General features: G+C 42.8%; 1 protein-coding gene across 7 annotated transcripts in view; it reads right to left on the reverse strand.

The window, feature by feature from the left end:
* The window catches only part of bin1a (bridging integrator 1a), a 159239-nt gene that overhangs the window by 51206 nt on the left and 92159 nt on the right, over nt 1–15874 (reverse strand). For all 7 annotated transcript variants that reach the window (XM_072579905.1, XM_072579909.1, XM_072579906.1 and 4 more), the window contains one exon: nt 2520–2605. In XM_072579905.1, coding sequence (XP_072436006.1) covers nt 2520–2605 — 86 coding nt within the window. The remainder of the gene's footprint in view (nt 1–2519; nt 2606–15874) is intronic.

Below are 15874 nucleotides of genomic sequence, written 5' to 3' on the forward strand. Positions count from 1 at the left end.
AGATCTCTGACAGAAAAAGCCTTCTGATCTCGATGGAGGTTTGCTACAAGAAAGGTTCATTTTCAGCTATATCCAGAACCTCAATCTCAGGTACAAATCTTCTCAAAACTCACTAGCCTTCTGATCTATTCAGAGTTTAGATCAGTGGTGTGCTGGAAAAGCACAGCAGGTCAGGCAGCAACCGAGGAGCAGGAAAATCACGAATAGAGACAGGAAGCCTCCAGAGTGGAGGGATAAATTGGACGTAGGGGGTGACGCTGGGGAGAAGATAACAGAGTACAATAGGTGCATGGGGGTGGGGATGGAGGTGATAGGTCAGAGGTGAGGTTGGTGCAGATAGGTGAGAAGGGATCTGAAACCAGCTTTGACAAAGAGTCAGTTAGACTCGAAACGTCAGCCCTTTTCTCTCCTAACAGATGCTACCAGGCCTGCTGAGATTTTCCAGCATTTTCTCTTTTGGAGGTGGTAACAGAGATTGGCAGGTAGGACAGGTCATGAGGACAGTGCTGAGCTGGAAGGTTGGAACTGAGGTAAGGTGGGAGGAGGGGAAGTGAGGAAACTGGTGAAGTCTATATTGATGCCCTGGCGTCGAAGTGTTCTGAGGTGGAAGATGGGGCGTTCTTCCTCCGGGCATCAGGTGGTGAGGGAGCGGTGGTGGAGGCAGCCCAGGACCTGCATGTCCTCAGCAGAGTGGGAGTGGGGAGTTGAAATGTTGGGCCACAGAGCAGTGGGGTTGACTGGTGCGTGTCCCAGAGATGTTCCCTAAAGCGCTCTGCGAGGAGGCATCCACTCTCCCCAATGTAGAGGAGACCACATCAGGAGCAATGGATACAATGAATGATATTGGTGGATCAACATATCATATAGACAGATAAAATGCTTCAGTGTTTCATTCTGTCAGGTTGTCCAATCTTACAGGTAAGTGTGAGAGTAACCAGACGATACAAAACTGATGATAGCTTGGAAAAGTGGTTGGTTATGCAGAAAATAGGGTGCAGGGAAGGGATAAAGAGCCAACAATAAGTGGAGACAGAGCCCAAAAACAGAAAAGAACAGCTAGGCGATGGAACGGATAACCTTAGTCCAGGTGAATGAATTGCTGTTAATGCAAACTATTAAAGGCTAAGAATGGGTAGTCTGGAACAGCAGGCACGTGATAACAGGGCCTGGTGCATGGGGGTGGTGGTAAGGGCATAGGGAGAAGGTGCCTCAAGCCCTCAAATACTTTAACTTGAAAGAGTCGAAAAGGCTGTAACATTACTCAAGTGAGAAATGAGGTGCAGTTTTTCCAGCTTACATTTTAACTAGTAGTTGCAATGTTGTAAATTTGGAACAAAAAAAAGGAAAAAAAGTGAGAGATGAACAGAAGATCACAAGACACAAGTAGTCAAATGACAAATTTTGTGGTGCAAGGCCAAAATGAATTGGCAATGGGACAAGGAACGGAACAAATAGATGAACCTAGAGGTTTACCAGCAGAAAGATGAACAGTTCCCAGCCAAAAGTAAAAACAAGATTAAAAACAAAGCAAAGCTTGCAAAGCAAAAGGAAAATAAGGGGACAGACATTGGGCCTGAAATTGTTCCGTCCAGAAGCAGATAATTTAAAACGTTCCTCAAAATTATATTGTGCTTTATCAGAATACCACGGGGAGATCAAGGACAGAGGTCAGATTGAAACAAGTTGGAGAATTAAAATGACAGCAAATTTACGGTCACACTTGGGACCGTAGCAAAACTGCTACATAAAGTGGTCACTCAATTCTCAATTGTTGCCCACTGCACGTCAATCCACGTCATAAGCAGTGATTTTATTGACCTGTAAGGAATCTATATCACTCTACCACGTGAAAGGAGTGCTACGAACCATGGTCATTCACGGAGGGTTAAGGAAAGGGTAGTTGTTGCATATCCTGCACTTGGCCAGAAAAGCACTATGGGAAGGGGCTGACCAGGTTATAGCAGAAGGAATGTCTCTTTCAGAATCTCAAAAGCAGGGAGGAAAGCATGGCCTTTCCCACCATGTCATTCTTACTTTCAGAAGTTTGTTCTAATGCTACTCACACCTCCTCTAGAGAGATCTTTGATTACTCATTGTGCTATTAAACTTCAACATTACCTTTCTGCCACTTACTCTAAATCTCTCCTGTCATCCACTCTCAAACTTACTCACCTGCCTGAACCCCCCCACTCGTACATTGAAAATCTAACAGTTGCAACTTTTCACTTCTGAAGAGGAGCCAATCATTGACCTGAAAAGCCAACTTGCTTTCTCTTAGCACAAACACCAACTGAATTTTCCAACATTATTCTTACACACTCAGGCTAGATGTTACCTGAACTGCAAGTCACTGAGCTTTGAAAAAAAAAACAGGGCCAGCATGTCAAAATGTTCTTGTAATAAAAGACAAAATGTATAGAATTTTTATATCAGAGCTTTGGCCATTCACAAGTGAAATCAACTTCAGTTATTTCTCAGTACAATAGGAAAAGCATTCAAAGAACAAACTGACCACTTACCTGTTCCATAGTGATGGCAATTCTTCCTGCAAGTCAATATTAATTTCCTCAAACACTTTCTGGGCTTTTAAAAATTCTTCTTCTGCCTTGAAACACCAAAAACATTCCAAATAAGCAAAAGGCATTTTAACAATCACGATAGACCAAACACCCAAGTAAAAACATGAGCTAATTTAAAGGTTGAATTTCAATTGCCAGATTTAAAGGTTACTCATGGAAGACACTACACAGGGTAGCAGTTGGCATCAGTTAAGATTCCAGAAATTCAAACTACACACCCAACTTGTACCTCCCTTGACAACCAAATGCTCTCTCCAACCCCCCTTTTTTGTTCTGTCAGTGTGGAGTTGATCAGCGGTTCCAAATGCATCACCGTCAATCCTGTCACAGGCAACATCCCCATTCACATTGCTTTCCCAGGTCAATGAGGAACAAGGGCAACAAAAATATTCACTGCTGGTTTTGGGCGAGGCAGGTCAATGAAATTTAAAGCATTCAATTTGTGCACTGACTCCATGCTGAATACATGAATTAGATCTGCTTTTTTACAAAGGTCTCCACCATCTATAGGGGAAAGTATTCCAAATACTTCCGTCACAAATGAGAGATCCCTACCTCTAGATTCACAGGAGGAAATTACAGGGTGCATATTGAGGGGTCTGTCCTTTCTATCTTATGCTTCAATCAAGCAGCCTCTTATTTTTCTAAGCTCTAGCAGATAGAAGTCTGTCTAACCTAATCTCAAATAACCTATCTACTAAGCTATCCCTAAATTGTATCCAATATATTTCATCCTTCCTTAAGCAAGCCAATAATGTACACAGTATGTCAAATGTGGTCACGCTGAAGGCCTGTACAACTGAAGCTCAACCTTCCTAATTTTAAGAGTCAAAACCAGTTTTATAATCACACTCAGCTTCCTGTGACTAAGCCAATTTTGGCACCAATTTACCAAACTACCTTGGATTCAATTTGCTTACTTTCCTGGTTTATTCCTACCACCCCTTTGAATAATAGTCCAACCTTAGCTATCCTCTAGGCCTCTGGCACCTCTCCTAGAGCCAGAGAGGATTTGAAAAATTAATATCAGGGACCCTATAATCTCCTCCTTTGTCTTTCACACTCGCCTGGGAAACATCTCATCTGTGCCTAGGGATTTATCTAACTAAGCCCATTAAAGTTACTAATAAAAACCATGAATACTTTTCCTCAATGTTGATTTGTTCAAAGATTTCACACAGTCCCCCTCCCTGACTTCTGTATCCATGTCATTTTTCTCTATCAAAGTACTAATTTAAAATCTCTCCGTTCTTCCAGCTCCACGTACAATTTTCCACATCGGTCCCTCATGGACCCTCTTCTTCCCATGGTTATTCCCTTGCCAACAATACATTTCTGAAATACCTTGAAGTTTTTCATGCCCCTCTGCTTTTCCAGTATTTTTGTTTAATTAACCCCTAGAGTAACTAGGAAAAAGGTAAGGACCATTCAAGGACAATAGACAATAGGTGCTGGAGTAAGCCATTCTACCCTTCGAGCCTGCACCACCATTCAATATGATCATGGCTGATCATCCTTAATCAGTACCCTGTTCCTGCCTTATCTCCATAACGCTTGATTCCACAATCTTTGAGAGCTCTATCTAACTCTCCTGGGAGGCCTCCACTGCCCTCTGGGGCAGAGCATTCCACACAGCCACCACTCTCTGGGTGAAGAAGTTTCTCCTCAGCTCTGTCCTAAATGGTCTACCCCGTATTTTTAAGCTGTGTCCTCTGGAAGGAAGGAATTGTGTATTTGGAATGCTTCATATCAGTATTCAACAAAAAGAATTACATTGACGGTGGTAAGATAGTCTAAGGCATGTCGATATTAAATAGGTGATGTAGATAGGTCCACAAGGCCTGATGGAATCTATTCCAGGAAACTGAGGAAAGCAAGGGAGGAGACCACTGAGGCATTGATAGAGATCTTTGGATCATCTTGAACTACAGGCAAAGTCCCAGAAGACTGGAAAATAACCAGTGTTGTTTCTTTAAAAGGCAGAGATAACAGGAAACTAGTGTCAATAGCTCTCTGATTGTGGCATCATTAATGGATAAGATGATAAAGGCAACATACAGTACGCTTCCCTCAAAATTGGTCAGGGAATCAAGTATAAAGTTGGCAAGTCATGTTGCAGGTATACAAAACATTAGTTAGGCCACATTTGGAGAACTGCGTGCAATTCTGGTCACCATGCCATCCCTCTAGGCCTGCATAACCCCGTATCACACTGCCTAATGATCCCGAACTAGCCCTCAGCTTTCAGCTGGTCAGGGTTACACCAGCACAGCTGGGGTCTGCACCAGAGACCAAAGGGAGTCCTGATCTCAACTCATGTTTGTCAAGAAGAATTGTCACACTGATGAGCATTCTTTACATTGCCGTGTAATAGTCTGTAATCTGGTTACACCCAAGGTACATCCATCTTTGGAGAGTGCGCAGCAGCAGCTCAGCAGGATGTTGCCTAGATTGGAGTGCATTAGCTGCAAGGTGTTGGAAATGTTTTCGCTAGAGCAAAGGTTGAGGGGTGATCAGATAGAAATATAAAAATTATGAGGGGCACAGAGTGGATAGTTGTGGAATGTGTTTCACGGGGTGGAAACGTCAAATATGAGGGGCCATAAGCTTAAGGTGAGAAGAAATGTAAAGATGTTAGAGACAAAGTTTTTCTTTAAAAACAGAGGGTGGTAGGTGTCTTTGACATCCTATCATGCATTCTCAATAATGTGATTGCCCCATTTCCTTTTGAAGTGCTCAATTGAGGAGCCAGTGATGTCATCATTGCGTATTGCAATAGGTGATGAAACAACATTGTAACAACATCTCTTATACCCCTCCCTATCTCACCTGAAGTTTCTATACCCTACAATAACTCTTCCTTTTGCAGGAACATCCAAGACTTTCTACATACTGGAGACAATACAACAAAACTAAATTCTTTGCTATACCCTTTCAAAACTTCTCCATTTGACTTCAAATTAGGGCCAATTCCATACTCAACAATTTCAACCCATCTCTCCATGCTGCATTTTATTTGGCATTGGTTACCCACTCAACCTGTCTATAAATAGTTCACAATCATACACATTTGACAATTGCAAGTTCATAGATTCCAGCTTCACTCAAAGAAAACACAGCCCTATACAGACACACAGACTTTTCAAACAGGAACATCGGTTTGTGTATTTAACCCACTGTTTCCAATTTATGGAGGGTGTTTCCAACCTCACTCCAAATTCTAGTTCCAAGGAATTGATTCCATCCTTTGCCCAAAAAGAAAATGGCACCAGACACTTTGGAAACTGAGCTGTCACATTTGACCCATAGATAACTTCTAACCTCATTCACTAATCAAGCTCACCTCAATTTCTGTCTCACATCAAACTTTGCCATTCACCGTTCAGGCCTTCAATATTTCTAGATTCAAACCTTCCATCCACCCTTAATTCCCATATTTCTCCCACACCCATACCCTTGAACATATCTAAAATTCTGCTGCCTGTGGCTTATCATCCAACTGTCAGTCAGCCTAACTAGCTCAAAGTCAAGTAATATATCATTTGAAAATGGTCACCTGATCCCTGTATGGTCTCACTCCTTCCCATCTTTGCTTTTCCTTCTAAGCCCACAACCCTCCAAAATATCTGCTCTCCTCTAATTCTGGCCACTTATGTATTCTCAAATTTTAATCACTTCACCTTTTGCAACCTTACCTAGACTTTCCACACACTGGTTTATCCTCACCTTTCTGTAAAGAGTCTTTCCACGTTTAAAATCCTCTTGAAAACGGATCTTTTTAACCAAACATTGTCATCTTACCCAATATCATCTTGTTCAACTCAGTGCAAACTTCTGTTTCATAAATGTTCCTGGGGGTGGGGCGCTTTGGTACTTTTCATTACAATACACAAATTGTCCCTCAAAATTAGTTGTTCAAGGTCACAGCAATTGAGCATACTTCCAGCAGTAGGAACAACACTCAGTGAAACCTAGACCCTCATCACTCAAATAACACTACATTTTACTAATAAGTTGTATTTTTAAAACAAACTCAATTGGAAAGGCTGACTAGACCAGGCCTCCTCTTTAGAAAAAATGTAAACACAGCTAATAGAACTCAAAACTGCAAATGGGTTTCATAGTACAGATGGAATAGAAATGTTTCCTGTAATGATTGTAATGAGGTCAGCCAGGTGGAGCTGAGAAAAGGGCTCCATGATTGGGCGAGATTAACAGCCCCAATCAGGGAGCCCTGGCTTACAGAAAACATCAGGAGTTTGAGGTTCTGTGCACTCAACTGACTTGGAGGAACCCATGACCACATGTGTGAAGGGTGACTTAGTGAGGGGATACCTGCGTCTAGAGAGTTATGTCAGTGGCAAACAGAGACAAAAAACAAGCTCCTGAAGAAGTTCACTTGTCTATGAGCTGGGGGACTTATTCAATTGTGAAGACTGAGCCCAGCATATGGAAAGAAAGCTTTTTTTTTTCTGATCAACTGACACTGGTGTAGACGAAGTGCAAAAAGAATAATTCTCCTGGCCGCTTGTGGACTTGCAGTTTTCAGTTATTAGAAGTCTAACTTTCTCTGAGCACTAAGATACTAAAACCTTATAAGATTTAGTTAAAGGAGTATTACGACTCAGGGGCTCCTCTAATTCTGAGATGCTATCAGTTTTACTTGACATTTCAAGAACCAGGGGAATCAGTATCAGGATTTTCGGCAAGGTTAAGACGATTGGCAGAGGCATGTATGTGACTTTGGTTTAACACCTGAATGAGATGCAGAGCCACCATTTGGTATGTGAGATCAATGATGTAACCATGCAAAAGTGTCTACCAGCTGAAGCCCAACTGGCCTTCAAATAGGCACAATTGATTCTGTATTAGAAAATACAGCAAATGGAGCATGAGTTGCAGGGTATGTCGATGGAAGTTGACACCTTTGCCAGGCTGAAAGGGCTTGCGGTACACCGCTTGGGTGAAAGCATGTGCGTAGCCTCACTCGGATGTATCTTGAACAGAGGGACTCTAGATCAGCCCACAGCAGAATTCCCCAAAAAATTCAAGCCTTGGCCGTGTGGTTAATATTTTCTTCAGAGTCTGGGCCAACAAGCCATTGGAGCCACGCTGAAGATGTTCCACTGAGTAGAATGCTGACTCTCTGATGTTTTATACCTCAAAGAGCTCATCTGTTTGGAGGACATAATTAAAAACAGGAGACAAAATAGGAGAACAACTGCAATGGAGAAAATCCTCCAATTCTCAGCAGACATCAAAGCAAGACACACATTTTTGTTCTGGTTCTGTTCGCCGAGCTGGGAATGTGTTGCAGACGTTTCGTCCCCTGTCTAGGTGACATCCTCAGTGCTTGGGAGCCTCCTGTGAAGCGCTTCTGGGATCTTTCCTCCAGCATTTATAGTGGCTTGAATCTGTTGTTGGCAGTTGTCAGTTCCAGCTGTCCGTTACAGTGGCTGGTATATTGGGTCCAGATCGATGTGCTTATTGATTGAATCTGTGGACTAGTGCCATGCCTCTAGGAATTCCCTGGCTGTTCTCTGTTTGGCTTGTCCTATAATAGTAGTGTTGTCCAAGTCATACTCATGTTGCTTGTCATCGGAGTGTGTGGCTACTAAGGATAGCTGGTCATGTCGTTTCGTGGCTAGTTGGTGTTCATGGATGCGGATCATTAGCGGTCTTTCTGTTTGTCCTATGTAGTGTTGTGTGCAGTCCTTGCATGGGATTTTGTACACTACATTGGTTTTGCTCATGCTGGGTATCGGGTCCTTCGTTCTGGTGAGTTGTTGTCGGAGAGTGGCTGTTGGTTTGTGTGCTGTAATGAGTCCTAGTGGTTGCACTAGTCTGGCTGTCAGTTCGGAAATGCTGTTAATGTATGGTAGTGTGGCTAGTCCTTTGGGTTGTGGCATGTCCTCGTTCCGTTGTCTTTCCCTTAGGCATCTGTTGATTAAATTGCGCGGGTATCCGTTTTTGGAGAATACATTGTAGAGGTGTTCTTCTTCCTCTTCTCACAAACTTTGAACACCTACGGGTGAGAGACGCTAAGACAAGCTAGGAAATGGGAATCCTATGCCAACCGCCTAAGCGCCACATATGAACAACTCCGGTTCCTGCATGAATGCCCAAAGAATTGAATCCTTCCACCATGTGTCAGATACAGACCGCCAGTCAACAATCCACAAGCCAGGGACACAGCCAGACAGAACGGATTCAGGATGATCCAGGTAATGATTACAGACGCTCACAACAGACTTCACAAATACAGACAAGAAATTGCGCGCCAAAATTGTTAATTTCAAAAATCACCAATCAGGAATGGACCCGAACCATAGAACAGGCCATCACCATAGGACAGAACAGGACCACACACCACAAAAAAATGGCACTAAAAGAAAAAATGGCCAAACTAACACACAACAGAGGATACCACAACACACACCTGGGTTAGAAACCTCTCCCACAGACAGCTCACAGACACGGAAAGAGCAATACTGGCCAAGGGACTCAACTACAACCACAGGGACGCCAAGACAGCAGACTTCCTAGCAGCACTAGAATGCACACTCAGGAACAATGGACTGACAGAAGAGACACAACAAACAGTGAGACAAAGTATCGTACCTCTGATAACAAGGAAAAGACAAACACATAACCTCAACACCAAGGAGAGGGAAGCACTAAAACACTAAAATCACTAAGAAACGATAGGAACAATCATACTACCAGCAGACAAAGGAAGAATGACGGTCATCCTGGACAAAGCAGAGTACATCCAAAAAGCCCAACTACTTGCAGATACCAACACCTACCAAAAGAGGGAGTTTGACCCCACCCACAGCTCACCAATAGGATAAACAACACACTGAGGAACCTACAAAAAAAGACAGACAGATAACCAGGTTTGACCTACAAAGAATGAAACCTGAAAGCAACAACACCCCCAGATTCTATGGACTACCTAAAGTGCACAAACCAGACATCCCACTCAGACCCATATTATCACTACCAGGGACACCATCACACAAACTGGCTAAAGAACTACAGCAGAAACTGAAACACCTGATCAGCGGATCCAGACACTCTATACAGTCAACACAGGAATTCTTGGACATCATCAGAAATATACACATAGACAAGGAAGAAACCATGGTCTCATTCGATGTAACAGCACTGTTCACCTCTATCGACAAAACACTAGCCAGAGAAACAATAGCCAACTGCTGGACATACAGAACAGACAACAGGACATTGAACCTATCAACAAAGACTGTATACTCAAACTACTGGACCTGTGCCTCACAACACACTTCACATTCATCAACCAAATATATGAACAAATCAACGGCACACCCATGGGCTCACCCATCTCTGGACTCACAGCAGAATCAGTAATGCAAAGATTAGAACAAACAGTCTTACCGCAAATTCAACCCAAACTCTGGGTCAGATATGTGGCTGACACCTTTGTAATCATTAAAAACACAGAAATAGAGAACACACACCGGATCATCAACGCCACACTCACAGGAATCCGATTCACTAGAGAGGAAGAAAAGGACAACCAACTCCCATTCCTAGACGTGATGGTACAGAGAACACCGAACGGAGAATTCACCACAAAGGTATACAGGAAAACCACACACACAGACCAAGTCCTGAACTATGAAAGCAACCACCCCAACACACAAAAGTTGCATCAAGACACTATTCAAAAGAGCCACAACACTGCAGTACACCAGAACTGCAAAAAGAGGAAGAAGAACACACCTATACAATGTATGCTCCAAAAACGGATACCCCCTCAATTTCATCAACAGTTGCCTAAGGGAAAGACAACAGAATGCGGACATGCCGCAACCCAAAAAGACTAGCCACACCACCATACATCAAGAGCATTTCCGAACTGACAGCCAGACTACTGCGACCACTAGGACTCATTACAGCACACAAACTAACAGCCACTCTCAGACAACAACTCACCAGGATGAAGGACCCGATACCCAGCATGAGCAAAACCAATGTAGTGTACAAAGTCCCATGCAAGGACTGCACAAAACACTGCATAGGACAAACAGGAAGACCGCTAACGATCCGCATCCATGAACACCAACTAGCCACGAAACAACACGACCAGTTATCCTTAGTAGCCACACACTCCGATGACAAGCAACATGAGTATGACTGGAACAACACTACTATTATAGGACAAGCCAAACAGAGAACAGCCAGGGAATTCCTACAGGCATGGCACTCATCCACAGATTCAAATAAGCACATCGATCTGGACCCAATATACCGGCCACTGCAACGGACAGCTGGAACTGACAACCGGAAGCGACAGATTCAACCACTACAAATGCTGGAGGAAAGATCACAGAAGCGCTTCACAGGAGGCTCCCAAGCACTGAGGATGTCACCTAGACAGGGGACGAAACGTCTGCAACACAAATTCCCAGCTCGGTGAACAGAACCACAACAACAAGCACCCGAGCTACAAATCTTCTCACAAACTTTGAAGATACACATTTATTTTGTGGGCTCTTGATATGCACAAACAGGTTGCCATATGGAGCAGATGGTGGCAAAGTGGTAAAGTCACAGGTTTAGTAATCTAGAACCCAGGCTAATGGTGTGCGAACATGGATTTTAATCCCACCATGAAAAATGGTGAAATCTGAATTTAATAAATTGGCTGATGCAAGCGTGATCACATTCTGTTGAAATCATAACATGTCTGGTTCACAGAGCCTTGGAGAAGAAAATCTACCATCCTGAACTGGTCTGGCCTAGACACAGACTCCACATTCCACAATAATGTGGCTGGCTCGCTAGATAATGTGGGATAGGCAACAAATGCTAATCTAATCAGAAACACCCACACCCCCCAGATGACGAAAAAAATTCCTCCTCTTTCTCCTCCTTTCATAAAAGCAGAGCATTTAAAAAAGGCTTCCACTTGCTGTGAAGTGATTTGGCATTTCCTGAAAGAATGAATTCTTGGCATCAAGACACAGTTAAGTAACAGCGCAATGTGCTTCCATTCTGTAGCCATGGAAACCTAAAGATACACCAAAACAGGAAGGAATGAAAGTAATGACTCACTTATATGGCACATTTTACAAACCTGATGACACAACATGCCTTAAAGCTAAAGTGGCTTTACAGATGTACAATACTGTTGGATTGAGAGAAAAGCATGGCAGCTGACATGCAGACAGTAAACTCCCACATGGGAGAGAATAATTAGCAAATAACCCTTATTAGTTGATTGAAGTTAAACCCTAACCAGGGAAAATTCAAAAGCTCTTCAAAATAGTATCAGAGACCATTTGTATTCATTTGAAGTGACAAACTTGGCTTAATTTAATATTACACCCAAAAAACCGTATCCCCAACAGCACAGTACTCCCTTATCAATTCACTGGAGGATCAATTGGATTTGTTTTTAAAAAGCTGAAGCCATTGAACCCATCTTATGATTCCAAGGAAAAAGATGTTGCCAAACAAGCCTCAGCTAGCCAAAGGGTTGCACAAGTAGCCCACAGATGACAAATTTGCTTCAAACACTTAGTAGGACAAAAGCAGTAGATGCATAGTTACACCATTACCGGCAAGCCTCCCTCCAAGTTACACACCAACATAACTTGGAACTAAACTACCATGTCACAAGGTCAAAGGTCTGGAACTCCCTTCCCACCAGGGCTGCATATGTACTTATACAAGATAAACCACAGTGGTTTTGGTTGAAGAAAACATGTCACCTCTACCAAGGGTGATAAACACTGACCTAACCAGTGACGCACATATTGTCTGAACGAACATTAAAACAAGATGGAATTTAGGTGCTCCTGAAAAGGTTGAATGTGCAGAAAAGCAGCTAATTTCAGTCAAACAGGTTATAAAAGCAGCCAAGCAGCAGTTTACCGATGCTCCTGCCTCCCTCAAACTTTCCTTCCCATTTCTAGTCTCAAAATTTAAAAATAAGTGAGATTTACAGTCATCCTGGCTGTGGCCAAGTTCACATTTGTCTGCTCCTGTTATGTCAGGAATTTCTGACAATTTCAAACTGTAGCAAAGAATCCTAGACCCACAAAAATTCTATTACAGCAAATGGATCAGACAGATTTGAATACCCAGTACAGCCTGGACTAATAACAGACAAGCCTCCTCCCATCCCTTGCCTTTACTACATCTGCATATCATTCTATTCTTTTGTGTGAAAAGGACCTCGCTTTCACCTTAAAAAATATCTATGCTATGTACCTTAGTTACACCCTGTCGTCATATATTCTGCATTCTCCCCATTTCTGACAAAGAAATTCCACCCGATTTCTCTACCAGAAACAAGTTAGTGACTTGAATTTTTTTCCAGTTTCCAGCTCTCAATTCTCTCACAAGTGGAGATGCTTTTCTTTTACAAAACAGGAAAAACGTTCAACGTATGTTTGGAAGGCACAGTGGTTAACAGTGCTGCCTCACAGCCAGGGACTCAAGTTCAAATTCAAGTCTCAAGTGACTGTCTGTGTGGAGCTTGCACATTCACTCCGTGTCTACGTGGGTTTCCTCCCACAGTCCAAAAGTATGCAGGTTAAGTAGATTGACCATGCTAAATTGGCCATAGTACCCAGGGATGTGCAGGCTAGGTGGTCTGGACTCTGTGGGCCGAATGGTCTGACTCCACACTGTAGGGATTCTATGATTGTTTTGGGAAACAAAGTACAGAACACAACTACTTACAATCTAAGTGCTTCGTACAAGTTTACGGATTTGCAATTCCAAGCCTCGGGTTTTTTTGTTACGCAGTTTTTGTGCTCTGATCAATCATTTGTCTTTTCAGTTCTTTTATGGGCGGCACGGTGGCACAGTGGTTAGCACTGCTGCCTCGCAGCGCCGGAGACCCGGGTTCAATTCCCGCCTCAGGTGACTCTGTGTGGAGTTTGCACGTTCTCCCCATGTCTGCGTGGGTTTCCTCCGGGTGCTCCGGTTTCCTCCCACAGTCCAAAGATGTGCAGGTCAGGTGAATTGGCAATGTTAAATTGCCCGTAGTATTAGGTAAGGGGTAGATGTAGATATAGATGTAGGGGTATGGGTGGGTTACGCTTCGGCGGGGCGGTGTGGACTTGTTGGACCGAAGGGCCTGTTTCCACACTAAGTAATCTAATCTAATCTAATCTAATAAAACAACTCTTCCACATTTAGAAGTGGAACACACCATCAGACACTCAACTGGCAATTACTTTCAGCACAGATCATAAACTTCCGTGAAGTAAAACTTTAATTTAAAGAAACCGTGGACAATGGCTTCCAGACACCATTAACTGCCAGCGTAAAGTAGAAAGGAACTCCAAGAAGATTACGAATATCGACTGAGTCCAAAAGCTACTAACAAGTATATGATCCTTTGTTTTCGTGGAGTGTGGAGCATCGCTTTGGCATGCGAACAGGTGACCCACCTCCACACCCACTCAAACAACATCATTCAGATGTGAGAGGTGGCGTTGCCAGCACTAGTAGGTGCCAGTTGCATCTCAGTGCTCATAGTATTCACACATGCGACTGCTGTTAGCTAATTTTATTTCACCGAAAATACCAGTTATTCCGAAATCTGTAAAATTCTGAATTCGAAAAAAGTGGCCCCACGGATTTCTGATAAAGGATTGCGTACTTCCAACTAAACCAGTTGAATAACCTGGTGTTGTGCAATTTTTACATGTAATTTTGCATTATAGCTCCATACCCACAAGTCTTTCACAACTAAGCCGAATGCCAATTCAGCAGTGAAGATGGTTTCAAAGCCAGTGATTAAAAGATACGGCACAGTGGGAAGCAATCCCCAAATCACTACACATGTGAAAGATAGTTATTCCAAAATCAGTTTAGAATGAGTGCACTGAAGTAGACTTGTATTCTAGAGATCTGGATTAAAACTTCAAACTAGAGTAGTCCGTGAATTTAAGTGGATGAATTAGATGCGCAAACAGGTAGATAGGTACAATACAATTGGGATTAGAAAAACATGACTGTAGGGCGAGAACAGAATATAGAGGGGTATTCAGTTTTTAGGAAGGACAAAGACAAAAAAAAAGTGAGGTAGCACTATTGGATAAAGGGGAAATTAACAGAATTAGACAATGACACATATCCTGTGCAAAAGGATAAAAGATTCAAAGGATCAGAATATACTTCGAGTCAGAGATGTACAGCATGGAAACAGACCCTTCAGTCCAACCCGTCCATGCCGACCAGATATTCCAACCCAATCTAGTCCCACCTAAAACAAAATTGTGGTCAACTGTCATCTTTCAAGTTCAGAGCTGTGCTATTCAAATATGGTTTGGACCGGATTCTGATCCCACAAACAGCACGGTTATTTTTAAGAAAACAGAAGAGGGGACTAAGCAGTATCCGTGAAATGGGAGAAATAAACTCAGATTTGAGCAAAAAGGCAATTGGCTTCAAAGTCTAAATGCTTCTCTTTGCATATTTCCTGACCTGCTGAGCATTTACTGTATCTTCTGATTTTGTAGACAAACAAACACTGCAAATCTAGTACATTTCCTGAGAGTTGGCCCCTAGTTAGAGTAACATTTCACATTTACAAATAACACGTGTAGGAATGAAAGATACATTGGGATAGGTCGACAACAAAACCTCGCCAAATCCCACCCCCTTACCAAATTCCAATGACCCGCTGCCAAATGACAAACATGAATCAGGAAAGAGAGCTTCCTTCCCCTCTAACCATCTCCCACCCTGACAATACAGGTTAACAATAAATGCTGAGTACTTACTCTATCTTCTGTTTTTACTTCAGATTTCAAGCTCCAATAGCACTTGACTTTCCCCAAGCATCACTGGCCATTTACAGTCTTCTGAAAAGACCATCAGGTCAGTTGAGAAAACATTACAAAGGGCAGCCACACCAGCCCAAATGGATCATCACAGTAACCAACCACCAACCTCCCTAGGACAAGTGGAGATGGACAAAGAACTGGCCTTTCAAGGCCACACTGAGATAAATTTAAAGTACTTGGGCTGGAGGGCCCAAGTCAGCTGCTGCACTACAACACGTTGCTTCAATTGGACTTTGCAGTTGAGAATGGAGAACTTGCTCACCAGTTTATTGGACAGAAAATAATAAGATCTATCTCTTTAAGCCCCGCTCTCTACCTGCACCTCAGTCGCTAATTAGTTATTGGCTGTTTTAAACATGCCTCTTCCAGTGTTCACTCCCTCCTCCCTCACACAGCAGCTACACAAAGCCTATTTGCAATGAGCATATATGTTAAATAAAG

This window comes from Chiloscyllium punctatum, chromosome 10, assembly GCF_047496795.1.
Source record: "Chiloscyllium punctatum isolate Juve2018m chromosome 10, sChiPun1.3, whole genome shotgun sequence".
Classification (NCBI taxonomy): Eukaryota; Metazoa; Chordata; class Chondrichthyes; order Orectolobiformes; family Hemiscylliidae; genus Chiloscyllium; species Chiloscyllium punctatum.